General features: G+C 42.3%; 1 protein-coding gene and 2 long non-coding RNA genes across 3 annotated transcripts in view; 2 read left to right on the plus strand and 1 right to left on the minus strand.

Moving 5' to 3' along the window:
* The first annotated feature begins 1630 nt into the window (after positions 1–1630).
* LOC147845304 (uncharacterized) lies at positions 1631–9938 on the plus strand. Its single transcript, XR_015484498.1, has 3 exons — positions 1631–3365; positions 3898–4429; positions 4859–9938. It is a non-coding gene; the product is annotated as an uncharacterized LOC147845304 (long non-coding RNA).
* slco1e1 (solute carrier organic anion transporter family, member 1E1) overlaps positions 3346–12840 on the minus strand; it is a 40936-nt gene continuing 31441 nt past the window's right edge. The window contains exons 14-16 of the mRNA XM_087249957.1: positions 11068–11132; positions 10801–10918; positions 3346–6051 (exon numbers count right to left, since the gene is read on the minus strand). Coding sequence (XP_087106083.1) covers positions 11118–11132 — 15 coding nt within the window. The 3' untranslated portion in view covers positions 3346–6051; positions 10801–10918; positions 11068–11117. The remainder of the gene's footprint in view (positions 6052–10800; positions 10919–11067; positions 11133–12840) is intronic.
* Positions 11422–12840, plus strand: part of LOC147845305 (uncharacterized) — a 2568-nt gene continuing 1149 nt past the window's right edge. The window contains exons 1-2 of the long non-coding RNA XR_015484494.2: positions 11422–12398; positions 12463–12803. This is a non-coding gene — a long non-coding RNA (uncharacterized LOC147845305). The remainder of the gene's footprint in view (positions 12399–12462; positions 12804–12840) is intronic.

Here is a 12840-nt window from a genome sequence, read left to right on the forward strand (position 1 = left end):
AAAACATTGAAGAAGCATCAACCAACAAAAACTCAATGGTGCCAATCAAAACATCAGTGCTCATGAGGTTTCTCAGTGCTATATGCTAAGCTTGCTGCTAATGTGTGGTAAATGTATGCCTATGAAATAGTTTTTCTGGAAATAATTGGAAAAATCCTTAAAGGGGTGGTCCACTACGATATTATATTTTAAACTTCAGTTGATGTGTAATGTAGCTGTGTGAACATAAACAGCATCTCTGAATGTAAAATATTCAAAGTTTAATGCAAAGGGAGACCTTGATTTGTACAGAGTTAGCTTAGCAACGCCTACAATTAACGAATTTTGGGGACTACAAAAAATACTTCCGCCCCCTGTGAGATCACAAAAGTTCGTTATTGCGCATCCCACACTGCGCAGGTAAAGGCCGTGGCCAGAGGCGCTGTAACGTTACTGCAGAGAGAGAAATGCCATCCTGCTGTTTCCACAGAGCTGTTCTGTTTCTGTTGTTGGGCTTCCAAATGACACGACCCAAACACAGAAGTGCTTACAGTTCAATATTAATTATGTTCCAGAGAACTATAAAATACATAGCAAGCATGATTTGACAAAACACAGCTTCCAGAATCTCTCCCAGTTCAGTGCTGGATTCAGTTAAAATCTCCTCAAAGATGGAGCAAGGAGACGCTGTGAACTCTGAGTCATGACCCGTAAGTGTTTTTATTTGTTAAAATTGATCATGACATGTACAGTGTCTAACTTTAACGGTGTGTTGTAGCAAAGATGTAAACAACGGGAAATTATGGTAACCGCTAACGAATTAGCTAACGTTACAAATCTATATTTATCAAACGGCTGTAAACACACACACATACACATACACGCACTCTTGGCCAGCACCTACGTCTCTCTGTGGGAGACGGCAGAGTTTCTCTCTATAGGCAGCTTTGCTATGCGTTTTACAACTCGGACAATAAAGTCGCAAAAGATATGTGAACGATTCATGTTACTTACACAGGCATATTCCGCATATGCATGAAAGACGTCCTGTAACGCGTTGATTTAAAAAAAATACAGCAATGATTTCCCAACTGGAGTGTAACATCAAAAACAAATCAATCCAGGCTCACAAAGGTCTCATCTCACATCTTGTGCTTTATTCTGTCACCATAGAAAATAACTTAATCCGAGCATGAGAGAAAAAGAACAATAAAAATCTCTCCCGCGCACATGCGCTTCTCGTGTTACAGATACTTCATCGTATACACGCATAAACACACTAAAAGGCACAGAAACAGTTAAAGGAGCCGCATCCCATTTTCACTCGTTACAGACACGTGTTGACTGACTGACTGACTGACTGTTTACACAAAACGCGCGTGCTTGTCAGGGCGTGACGTGGAGCCGATCGGCGAATCACAGCATATTATGATGATGACCAATCAGAGTCACTTGAGGGTGGGCCTTTTAGAGGAACTAGGAAATATGACAGTCGTTTTCATGTTAGCTGAGTAGCTGTGTATAATCAAAGTGAGATTTATGAAAAAATAACACGATTTCCTTCAAGTTAAACATGAGCACACATTGCTTTGCATCTTATTAACACAACCAAGCCTTAAAAATAACATTCTGGACCACCCCTTTAATGCAGGGGATGCCCTTCCAGCTGCAACCCATTACTGGGAAACACCCATACACTTTCTCACAGGTACACTACAACCAATTTAGCTTATTTAATTCCCCTTTATGTGTTTAAACCAGCATGATCTCACTGCAATTCGTAACTTTTTGACTTAGTGGCTATAATTCGTTTGAATTTGTACGATTTCAATCGTACAATTTGCTTATCGCCCAATGACGGTTGGAGTTAGGGGTGGGGTTAGGTGCCACACCTCCTTTTAAAATTGTACTGAACTCACGAATTCACCAGCAAACTGACAAAACGTAAAATACTTACGTTTCCTCATGAGTTCAGGCTGGTTTAGACTGTGGGGGAAACCGGTGCACCTGGAGGAAACCCACGCCAAGATAACATGAAACACAGCTGACCGAGCTGGAGCTCGAACCAGTGGCCTTCTTGCTGTGAGATGACAGTGCTAACCACTGAGCCACCACTTACGATTTAACTTGAATAATTTACTACATGAACGCTGATGGGGAATATCTACAGCTGTAAAGCTTTAACATTGTTTAGTTGTGCATGCTAATGTAGTTATTGGGATTAAATGGTAATCCAATACAAATCACTGCACACTTCCAGCTGGACCCATGAAGTGGAGGTGTAATGGGGCTATAAAAGTTAGGCCTGACAGAATTCAGCTCAAGCCCGACAAGTACATTTTGATTAATAGCTATTTAAAAGCCCGAACCTGAACAGCTCTTTTTTTGCCTCTTTTCAAGAATGAGTCGCTTATGTGTTTTAACATAATTTATTCATAACAACCCAACCAAAAAATCCAGCTTAAACCAGCTTAGGCTGAATGTCTGGTTTTAGAGGGGTCTTGGCCATTTCCAGGTTGGTTTCCAACCATTTCCTGCCTGGTCTTAGCTGGTCAGGCTGCAAGATGACCAGCTAAAACCAGCTTGACTAGCCTAGCCAGGCTGGGACTCCAGCCAAAACCAGCTATGTCCAGCTTAAACCAGGCTGGTCAAGCTGGTTTTGGACAAGAATCAGATGTCGGTTGGGTTTAGGAAGGGGTGGGCGGTTCAATCTGTGCTTTTGAAAATACTATTGGTTGGGTTAAGGGTTGGTCAGTCACTCATTCAGTCAGTCAAACAGTCAGTTAACAGTGGCTTCTGGTAAATTTACGTGAGAACAGCAGGCGCAACTGCCACTTGCGAGAGAAATTTGAGATCTTAAAAACCATACACAGCGACCTCTGCTGGATTCGGAAAAACTGATAAGAAACGTACCTCCTGCGATGTATTAGGCAGTCCCCAGAATGTACAACGCAGGGAAAGTATGTAGGTATGTTTTCGGAATGAGCCTGGGTTGGGAAGGCATCAAGGCACCAGTCTTGGGAAATTTCTTTATCTAATCAAATTTTTTTGAAGGCATTATGTGCTTCAATGCCTGTGATACTCCACAATGCTTCTGACAGTTAAAACAAATAAGATGGCTTCTTGAAGCACCGTTTGGGTGTCAGTTTGTTGCCAACATTTTCCACTTTTAATGGCTTTTTTTTTTTTTAAAGGGGTGGTCGAGGATGTAATTTTAAGGCTTGGTTGTGTTAATAAGATGCAGAGCAATGTGTGCTCATGTTTCATTGAAGGAAATCATGTTATTTTTTCATAAATCTCACTTTAATAACATACAGCTACTCAGCTAACATGAAAACGTTATTTCCTAGTTCCTCTGAAAGGCCGCCCTTAAGTGACTCTGATTGGTCATCATCATAATGTGCTGCGATTCGCAGATCGGCTCTACGTCACGCCCGTACAAGCATGCGCGTTTTGTGTAAACAGTCAGTCAAGAAGTGTGAAAATGGGATGCGGCTCCTTTAAGAGAGTGTGTGTGTGTGTGTGTGTTTATGCTATGAACTATCTGTAACACGAGAAGCGTATGTGCGCGGGTCCGATGTTTATTATTTTTCTCTCTCTCATGTTCGGATTAAGTTATTTTCTGTGGTGACATACATTTGTGACAGAATAAAGCACAAGATGTGGGATAAGACCTGTGTGAGTCTTTGGTTGATTTTATTTGCTGCTACACTCCAGTTGGGAGAGCATTGCTGTATTTTTTTTTTTAATCAACGCGTTACACAACGTCTTTCACACATATCCGGAATATGCCTGTGTAAGTAACATGAATCGTTCACATGTCTTTTGCGACATTGTGTGAGATGTAAAACGCATGGAAAGCTGCTTATAGAGAAACACTGCCGTCGTACATAGAGAACCGCACGTGCTGGTCAAGAGTGTGTGTTTACAGCAGTTTGACTGATAAATATGGATTTGTAGCTAAATCGTTAGCGGTGCCGAACATCATTTCCCGTTGTTTACATCTTTGCTACAACATACCATTAAGGCTAGACACTGTACATGTCATGATCAATTTTAACAAATAAAAACACTTACAGGTCATGGCTCAGAGTACACAGCGTCTCCTTGTAGTTGCTCCGTCTTTGAGGAGATTTTAGCCGAATCTAGCACTGAACTGAGAGAGATTCTGGAAGCTGTTTTGTCAAACCATGCTTGCTATGTATTTTATAATTCCCTGGAACCAGGGCCGGCGCTTTCATAGAGGCGACCTAGGCGGCAGAATAGAGAGGGCGGCGTCCCCGAAACTACCCTCGCCACCCGCGCCTCAGTTATATCCGCGTCTAGCGCGGCAGAATAGAGAGGGTGTCGTCCCCGAAACAACCTTTGCCACCCGCGCCCTCATCTGCGTCTAGGGTGGCAGAATAGAGAGAGCGGCATCCCCGAAACTACCCTCGCCACCCGCGCCTCAGTTATATCCGCGTCTAGCGCGGCAGAATAGAGAGGGTGTCGTCCCCGAAACAACCTTTGCCACCCGCGCCCTTATCTGCGTCTAGGGTGGCAGAATAGAGAGAGCGGCATCCCCGAAACTACCCTCGCCACCCGCGCCTCAGTTATATCCCCGTCTAGCGCGGCAGAATAGAGAGGGTGGCGTCCCCGAAACTACCCTCGCCACCTGCGCCTCAGTTATATCCGCGTCTAGCGCGGCAGAATAGAGAGGGTGGCGTCCCCGAAACAACCTTTGCCACCCGCGCCCTCATCTGCGTCTAGGGTGGCAGAATAGAGAGAGCGGCATCCCCGAAACTACCCTCGCCACCCGCGCCTCAGTTATATCCGCGTCTAGCGCGGAAGAATAGAGAGGGTGGCGTCCTCTAAAGTACCCTCGCCACCCGTGCCTCAGTTATATCCGCGTCTAGCACGGCAGAATAGAGAGAGCGGCGTCCCCGAAACTACCCTCGCCACCCGCGCCTTCATCTGCGTCTAGGGTGGCAGAATAGAGAGAGCGGCGTCCCCGAAACTACCCTCGCCACCCGTGCCTCAGTTATATCCGCGTCTAGCGCAGCAGAATAGAGAGGGTGGCGTCCACTAAAGTGCCCTCTCCACCCACGCCTCGGTTATATCCGCGTCTAGAGCGGCAGAACAGAGAGGGTGGCGTCCCCTTAACTGCCCTTGCCACCCGCGCCTCAGTCAGCACCCGCGTCTAGGGCGGCAGAATAGAAACCCCCCTCCCGGTTTCACTTTAGGTTTGAGGGCGGCATGAGCGTCCTTTTCCTAGAGCGGCAGTTCAGCTTGCTCCAGCCCTGCCTGGAACATAATTAACATTGAACTGTAAGCACTTCTGTCTTTGTGTCATGTCCTTTGGAAGCCCAAATACAGAAACAGACGAAACAGCACCGTTTGGACTCATTTAGCTCTATCTCTGCTATAACATTACAGCGCCCCTGGCCACGGCCCTTAGCTGCGCAGTGTGTGTGCGCAGTAAACAAACCTTTCTGATCTCACATGGGCTGGAAGTATTGTTTGTAGTCCCTAAAATTCATTCATTGTAGGCTTTGCTAAGCTAACTCTAAAAATCAAGGTCATTTTACATTCAGGGATGTTGTTTATGTTCACACAGCTACATTACACATCAACTGAAGTTTAAAATACGATATCATAATGGACCACCCCTTTTAATTTAGGCAAAAAGTCAGCAGCCTAAGCTTTCGGATGCAGCCTAAAAATAAATTTATTAAGAAATACAAGCTGTGGATCATGAAACTGCATAAAGAGTCCTGTGTTGTTTCTTAATGGCATGTAGGTCTCCACCAATTACCATGCCAGTAATGTCCCCTGAAATCCCTGAAAGAGTTACACCGCGATGTAGCTCACTGCTATCCTTCAGTATTGTTTTTATCTCTTTCATCGGTTTTTGTTCCATCGGGATTTTGCATTTCTGGAGAGCGAAGTTCAATTTCATTTTGCTTGCCGGCCATTTGCTGCAATGCTTTGACCTCCTCTTTAATGAACTGCCTGCGCAGTAGCACAATGACTGCGATGATGAAGAAGTAGGAACATCCACTTAAAGCTGTGGTCAGACTCAAGAAGATGACTCTGAAAATAGAAGACAAACATTTGTATATTAATGCAATGTCGTTCCCTTTTCCAAGGTCCTCGCTCTGCATAAGCAGGTTTGAACTTTGGAAACACCTCTGGATGATTACATCATGAATCCTATTGCAGGATATCACACTATAGTGTAATACAGTAGGGAACTTTAAAGACCTGAACCAAGCAATGATAGCTTCTGTATCTTCAGCAAGCATTCTGTGAGAAATTTTTTGCCTATTTAAGGTTGCACTGAAGTCAGGATTGGAAGTTAAAGCACCATCTTTATCATTTGCTCCTGCATGGGCTGACATTTCTCTACATTTCTTTGGGTCTTGCTCATGCTGAGGTTAAGCAGAGGCTCATATTGAAGGGAAGACACTCTTTCAGTGGACATTCCTATGGTTTGGGTCCCACTTGCACTGAAGTCGAGAGGCGACTTAGATCACGGGGATTGCAGTCTTGGTATGGGCATTCCAACTTGCGCTGAGGCCTAGTAGAGGTGAGGATCACAAGAATCAAAGAAGGATGGGCTCAGAGATGGGCAATGCTTCTCTCTGTTGTTGTTGTTGTTGTTGTTGTTGTTGTAGGCATGCTCTGTGGTTTGTTCTAACGAAAGTGAAGTCCTGTCTCTTAGGGGATGAATGTGTTGAGCTTTGAGGTGGGTTATTGAAGAGTCGCCACCTTGTTTTCTGCTTATAGAATGCTTGCAGAGGTTTTCATTCAAAATAAACGTACAAATAAACCAACTCATGCTTAAAGGAATGAATCAACCCAGGCTCATTGTGAAAACGTAATCTCTGGAGGCACCTATTTCTGGAGACCGCAAAATACATCCTGGGAGGTACATGTTTTTGCCGTTTTTGCGAATCCGCGAGAGGCCGTTGTGTCCGCTTTTTCGTATCTCAAATGTCTCTCATGAGTGCCGTTAGCGCCCGTGCTGTTCTCGTGTAAACCTACCAGAGGCCGCTGTCTGAATGATTGGCTGGGCAGTTAGCCAATCGACTGACCCATCCCTCCTACTTTCTTAAATCCAACCAATTTTACTGGTTGACCTGCCCACCCACTTACTTCCCCTAAACCCAACCGACAGTTTACAAAAGCCGTCCAGAAAAAAAAAAAGCACTCGTCTGATTTTTACCACGTTTTCGGATTTTACCACAATCTCATCCTGTTATTTAATTTTTGGATTCTGTTTACCTGATTTTTGGAACCGCTCTTCCCCGGACTCGAACCTGGTCGTCGTCAACTCCTCTCTGCGTCTCAAGTCTGTCAACGTACACGACAAGCTAACTGGACAAACTGGTTGCGGCAGGAAGCCATCCATACTGAGGTACGCGGTCAGCCGGTAAGCGCCAAATGGAACGGCTTCAAAAAATGATATGCAGCCATATGTACCTCCGGCTACATAATTTGCGGTCTCCAGAAACGTCCACAGGACTACATTAACAGAATGAGCCTGTGTTGGAATGAATATATATTTCTATATACGATATGGCTTTTTAAAATGCATCTCTCATTTAGGCATTAGGTCCCAAATTAGGTCAAAAAGTAGACTGTATAAAACTCAAACTCAGTTTCTGGAGGACCACATCCTGCACAGTTTAGTTTCACTCTGTAGCTTTCAAACAGTCCTAAAGGACTCAATTGGTTTGATCAGGTGTGTTTATTAGGGTTAAAGCTAAACTGTGCAGAGCTGTCAACCCCTCCAGGAACTGAGTTTGACACCTGTGGTATAAAATAGCAGTATTTGGGAGTAAAGCAGATCAGGTGGGTGGTTGTTTTTATAAATAAATAAATATACAAAGGGAGTGTTGCTACTCAAACATCGTACAAATACACTTGGGTTTGGGACTAAATTCACAGTTAAGACTGTAACGCCGGGGAGTGACACTCACAACAGAAGGTAGGATCCAATATGCAGGTTTATTCTTTGTCAGGCAAGCAATGGTCAAAACAGGTGTGAACAGGTATGTGCGGGCAAATCCAGAGTGGTAATTGAGGTACAGGCAAAAGGTCGAAAGGCTGGCGGCTAAACAGGACAACAAGGATACAAAACTAGGTTCAAACACGGAGAAACAAGACAGGGAGAAACGCGTTGTAATGTCACTTAACAGTAAACAATACTCGGCAAACTGGAAGCGTGAATGTGTGGCTTAAGTATGGTGTGATATCAGTCTGTGAGAAGGTTCAGCTGGTGATTGCAAAATGTAGAAAATGTAGTCCTGGGATATGCGGAAGTGTAGTTCAAGTATAGTGGAAACCAGCGATCTCCGGAGAATGATCGCTGGTTATCGTAACAAAGACCTTATATACAAATGATAGGTCTATAGACCACTATAATTCTCAAAGGCACCCATTTTAAAGGCAAACAGTTTACACTTCATCCTGGGGTATTTGTTTTCCTTCAGTGCCCTTAGTAGCCCAGACTACCTGCCCCATGACCTTTAACATGTTGGGGCGAAGTTTGAGTTGCTCTTATATGTTAACTTAAAAGTGTGTAAATTTGCACAATTGAAATGGTGCTTCAGAATGGCACTTTTAAATGGGGACCTTCCAAATGGTGTGGGTCTGAGGACCTTCATCATCACGAGAAAGATCTCAGGAAAGTTGTTCTGTTATCAGTGACATAAAGTGACAATCAGTGTAATGCATTGTTTTTCCTTCCTAAGCAAGCCTTGTAAGATATAAGGGTGGGACAATAACACTGAAACGCCTGGTTTTAGACCACAATAACTCATTAGTATAGGTTCATCTTGCAAAATGATACAAATCCTGCACAGTTGCCAAAGGTATTTTGAGCCATTCTTCTTGAGGTTGCTGAAGGAGGAAAACATTTCTTGATTTGGTCTACCGGGTTACCTCTGAAATCTGATTCAGCACCTCACCCCGGGTCTAAACTTTCATCTGCAACACCTCTCCCACCTCTTGTAACATGCCCGACCTGTTACCGCAATCCGTTCCGGGTCCTCGCAATTTACAAATCAAGAACTGCTCCAGGATTGTTTGACAGTCCTTGGCAGTGATGTGCCCATCCAGCACAAGTATTGTTCCCAGGGAATGCCATGATATTGCAGCCCAAACCATCACTCTAGGCATGCAACAGTCTGGGCAATACACTTCTTTGAGGCACTTCACACCGCAACTCTCTCGGATTTGGGAAAAAAAACGGACTCATGCATGTTTCACATTGTTCAGAGTCCAGGATTTTCCTGCTGGCACCGCTGAGACCAACATTTGACATTGGCACGAGTAACCAAAGGTTTGTCTAAAGCAGCCAGGCCGTGTTTATTGACCCCATGGAGTTTTGATGGAACAGGAGAGTTGAGGGGCACATTGAATTCTGCCGTGAGTTGGGCACCTGTGGTTTTTTTGGATGCATTCCGGGTTGGCACCCAGACATCCCTTTCAAACAGCTTCTTTTGCATCCACAGTTACTCCTGTTGGATGTGGTTTGTCCTTCTTGGTGGTATGCTGACATTACCCTTGATATCGTGGCTCTTGATACATCACAAAGACTTGCTGTCTTGGTCAAAGATGCGCCAGTGAGATGCGCACCAACAATTTATCCTGCTAATTAAACCTTCACGCTCTGCTCTTATTAGTGGAACTGGTGGGTGGTGGGTACCAAGGCCCAGGGGAATAAGGACTCAACCAGAGGTGGTTTAACTCTGACTCTTTCTCAACTACCCAAAGTAGGGACAGCCTTTCTGTATCCTAGAACAAGTTACATCACCAAGGTCTCCACTAAAGTGACCTGACCTGTGGTAATGGCGGTTATCTGTGGAACCGTGGTTCCCTAAGAATTAAAGAGATGCTGTGTCATTACCACACTTCCTGCATGGCTGTGAGCAACTCCTGTTGGATGTGGTTTGTCTTTCTTGGTGGTATGCTGACATTACCCTTGATATCGTGGCTCTTGATACATCACAAAGACTTGCTGTCTTGGTCAAAGATGTTTTATTAGTGGAACTGTTGGGTGGTGGGTACCAAGGCCCAGGGGAATAAGGACTCAACAAGAGGTTGTTCAACTGGTTCGGGAGAGGGTGAGCCAGGTAGATTTAGTTTTGACTTGAGAGATGATCACCTGTCCACTCTCACTCTTTGTGAAATACCTGAAGTAGGGACAGCCTTTCTGTACCCTAGAACAAAGTACATCCCCAAGGTCTCCACTAAAGTGACCTGACCTGTGGTAATGGAGGTTATCTGTGGAACCGTGGTTCCCTAAGAATTAAAGAGATGCTGTGTCATTATCACACTTCCTGCATGGCTGTGAGCAACTAGCTTCAACACACCAGATGATATTGTTGCTTGGTTCAGGTATGCTTCATAGTTTCCAGGGTATGGCATCTCACGTACCATGTCCCACTAAGTCAGGCATGTCCAAACTCGGTCCTGGAGGGCCGGTGGCCCTAGTTTAGTTCCAACCCCAATCAGACTCACCTGGGCTAGCTAATCAAGCTCTTATTAGGCTTTCAAGAAACATCCTTGCAAGTGTGTTGAGGCAAGTTGGAGATAAAATCTGCAGGACACCGGCCCTCCAGGGCCGAGTTTGGACACCCCTGCACAAAGTCATGACATCTCGCCACACCAGTGGATTGATTTCACACATGCCTCACAAAGTAATCACGCAGAGGCTTTCCAAAAGTGTCATTGCTGACAGAGCGCAAGTTTCCTCAGGGACCATGGTTACATGCATGAATTGACTATTTCAAAGTGATTAAATCAGTCATGTTTAATAAATATCATACACACCTGTACATATTTGAGTCGTATATACGACAGGCTCCTCTGCCACCACATTTCTTCAATCCCCATTTTAAACATGTTGTGTCAATGAGAGCTCCGAAATATATTGGAGCAGGAATACCACCTTCAGGACAAAAAAATTTGACATTATTTAAGCACACTCCTATATTTTGCATAATACGGATGATACATAATATACATTAAGTACTGCTTACTCATTATTAATGAATGTCTTCTTGTCTTAATAAATAAATATCCAAGTTCTTTTTGTACCTAGTGTTCGCATCACAAGAGTCTGAATTCCCAATGCCAGAGACTTCAGCTCAGGTGCAATACATCTAGAAACATATTTAATATATAGTTAAATTTAACAGAGACAAACATGACATTTAGAAAATGTCCGTAAATGTTGTAGAAAATGAGTACCCTTTCTTATCGTTTACACACACACACACACACACACATATATATATATATATATATATATAAATATTTATATTTATTTATATTAAGGTTAATGATCTTTTCATTGGTGATTATTAACAGATCTAGCTAAAAGCAAATTTTCACTCAGAGTTCCGGATGTTTCTTTGTTTCATTTTTTTTTTTTTTTTTTTTTCTTGTTTTAGATTGAATTTTTGTCAAGTTCTTGTTTTGTTACTTTTTGATCATTTTGTTTTGCCTTCTTGAATTCATGTTTTTTTTTTTTTTTTGGTTATTTTTTTGTTAATGTTTTGTTTATGATTAATTGTTTTGGTTTGTTTCTTTTATGTATTTGTTTATTTTAGTTTGTTCAAAGGCACATTTCTATTGAAACCCATTCCTGCCACTGAATAATAAAAAATAAAGTATTTAATAAAATGAAAAAATTATAAAGACAGAATTCTGAGTCATAAAGTCACAATTCAGAGTTAAAAAGTCATAATTCCGACTTATAGTTATTACTTATAGTTATTATTAGTCAGAATTTTGAGTTATACCCCCGGTTTCACAAACTAGGTTTAAGGCTAGTCAAGGTTAATTTGCATGTTTGAGCTGTCTCAACTCAAAATAACTTGCAGTGAGATGTCTTAAAATACATCTTTTTTTTTTTCTCCAGGTGCACACGGGTAATATATTTTTCCAAGGCCATTTTTATAAATTTGGCGTAAATAGCCTAATTTAAATAAGGCCTAGTCCTGACTTAAACTAAGCCCTGATTGTAAAACTGGGCCATAAAAACACAAATCCGAGTTGTAAAGTCAGAAATTTGAGTTTTAAAGTCGCAATTCTGAGTTATAAAGACAAAATTCAGAGTTATTAAGTCCAAATTCCGAGTTACAAAGTCACAATTCAGTGTTATCAAGTCACAATTTTGAGTTATTGAGTCAGAATTCCAAGTTCTAAGTCAAAATTCAGAGTTAAGTCGCAATTCCAAGTTATAAAATGAGAATTCCGTGTTATTAAGTCACAATTCCGAGTTATAAAGTCAGAACTCTGAGATATAAAGTCACAATTCCGAGTTATAAAGTCATAATTCTGTCATAAAGTCATTATTCTAAGTTATAAAGTCAGAATTCCTAGTTTAAAAGTTATAATTCGAGTCATAAACATCAGAATTCCGAGTTATAAAATCACAATTCTGAGTCATAAAGTCACAATTCTAAGTTATAAAGTCAGAACTCTGAGTTACAAAGTCGCAATTCTGAGTTATTAAGTCAGAATTCCAAGTTAAAAGGTCACATTTTCTTGTTATAAAGTCACAATTCTGAGATATAAAGTCAGAATTCCGGGTTCTTTATTCAGAGTTTTGAGTCATAAAGACACAATTCCGAGTTATAAAGTCACAATTCCGAGATACAAAGTCATAATACCTAGTTATAAATTCAGAATTCTTAGTTATAAAGTCACAATTCCGAGTTTGAGTCACAATTCCGAGTTATAAGATCAGAGTTCTGAGATATAAAAACACAATTCCGAGTTATAAAGTCAGAATTCCGTGTTATAACGTTGCAATCTTGAGTTACAAAGTCAGAATTCCAAATTTAAAAGTCAGAATTCCGAGTT

The sequence above is a fragment of the Danio rerio genome, chromosome 4, assembly GCF_052040795.2.
Source record: "Danio rerio strain M-AB ecotype USA chromosome 4, GRCz13ab, whole genome shotgun sequence".
Taxonomy (NCBI): domain Eukaryota; kingdom Metazoa; phylum Chordata; class Actinopteri; order Cypriniformes; family Danionidae; genus Danio; species Danio rerio.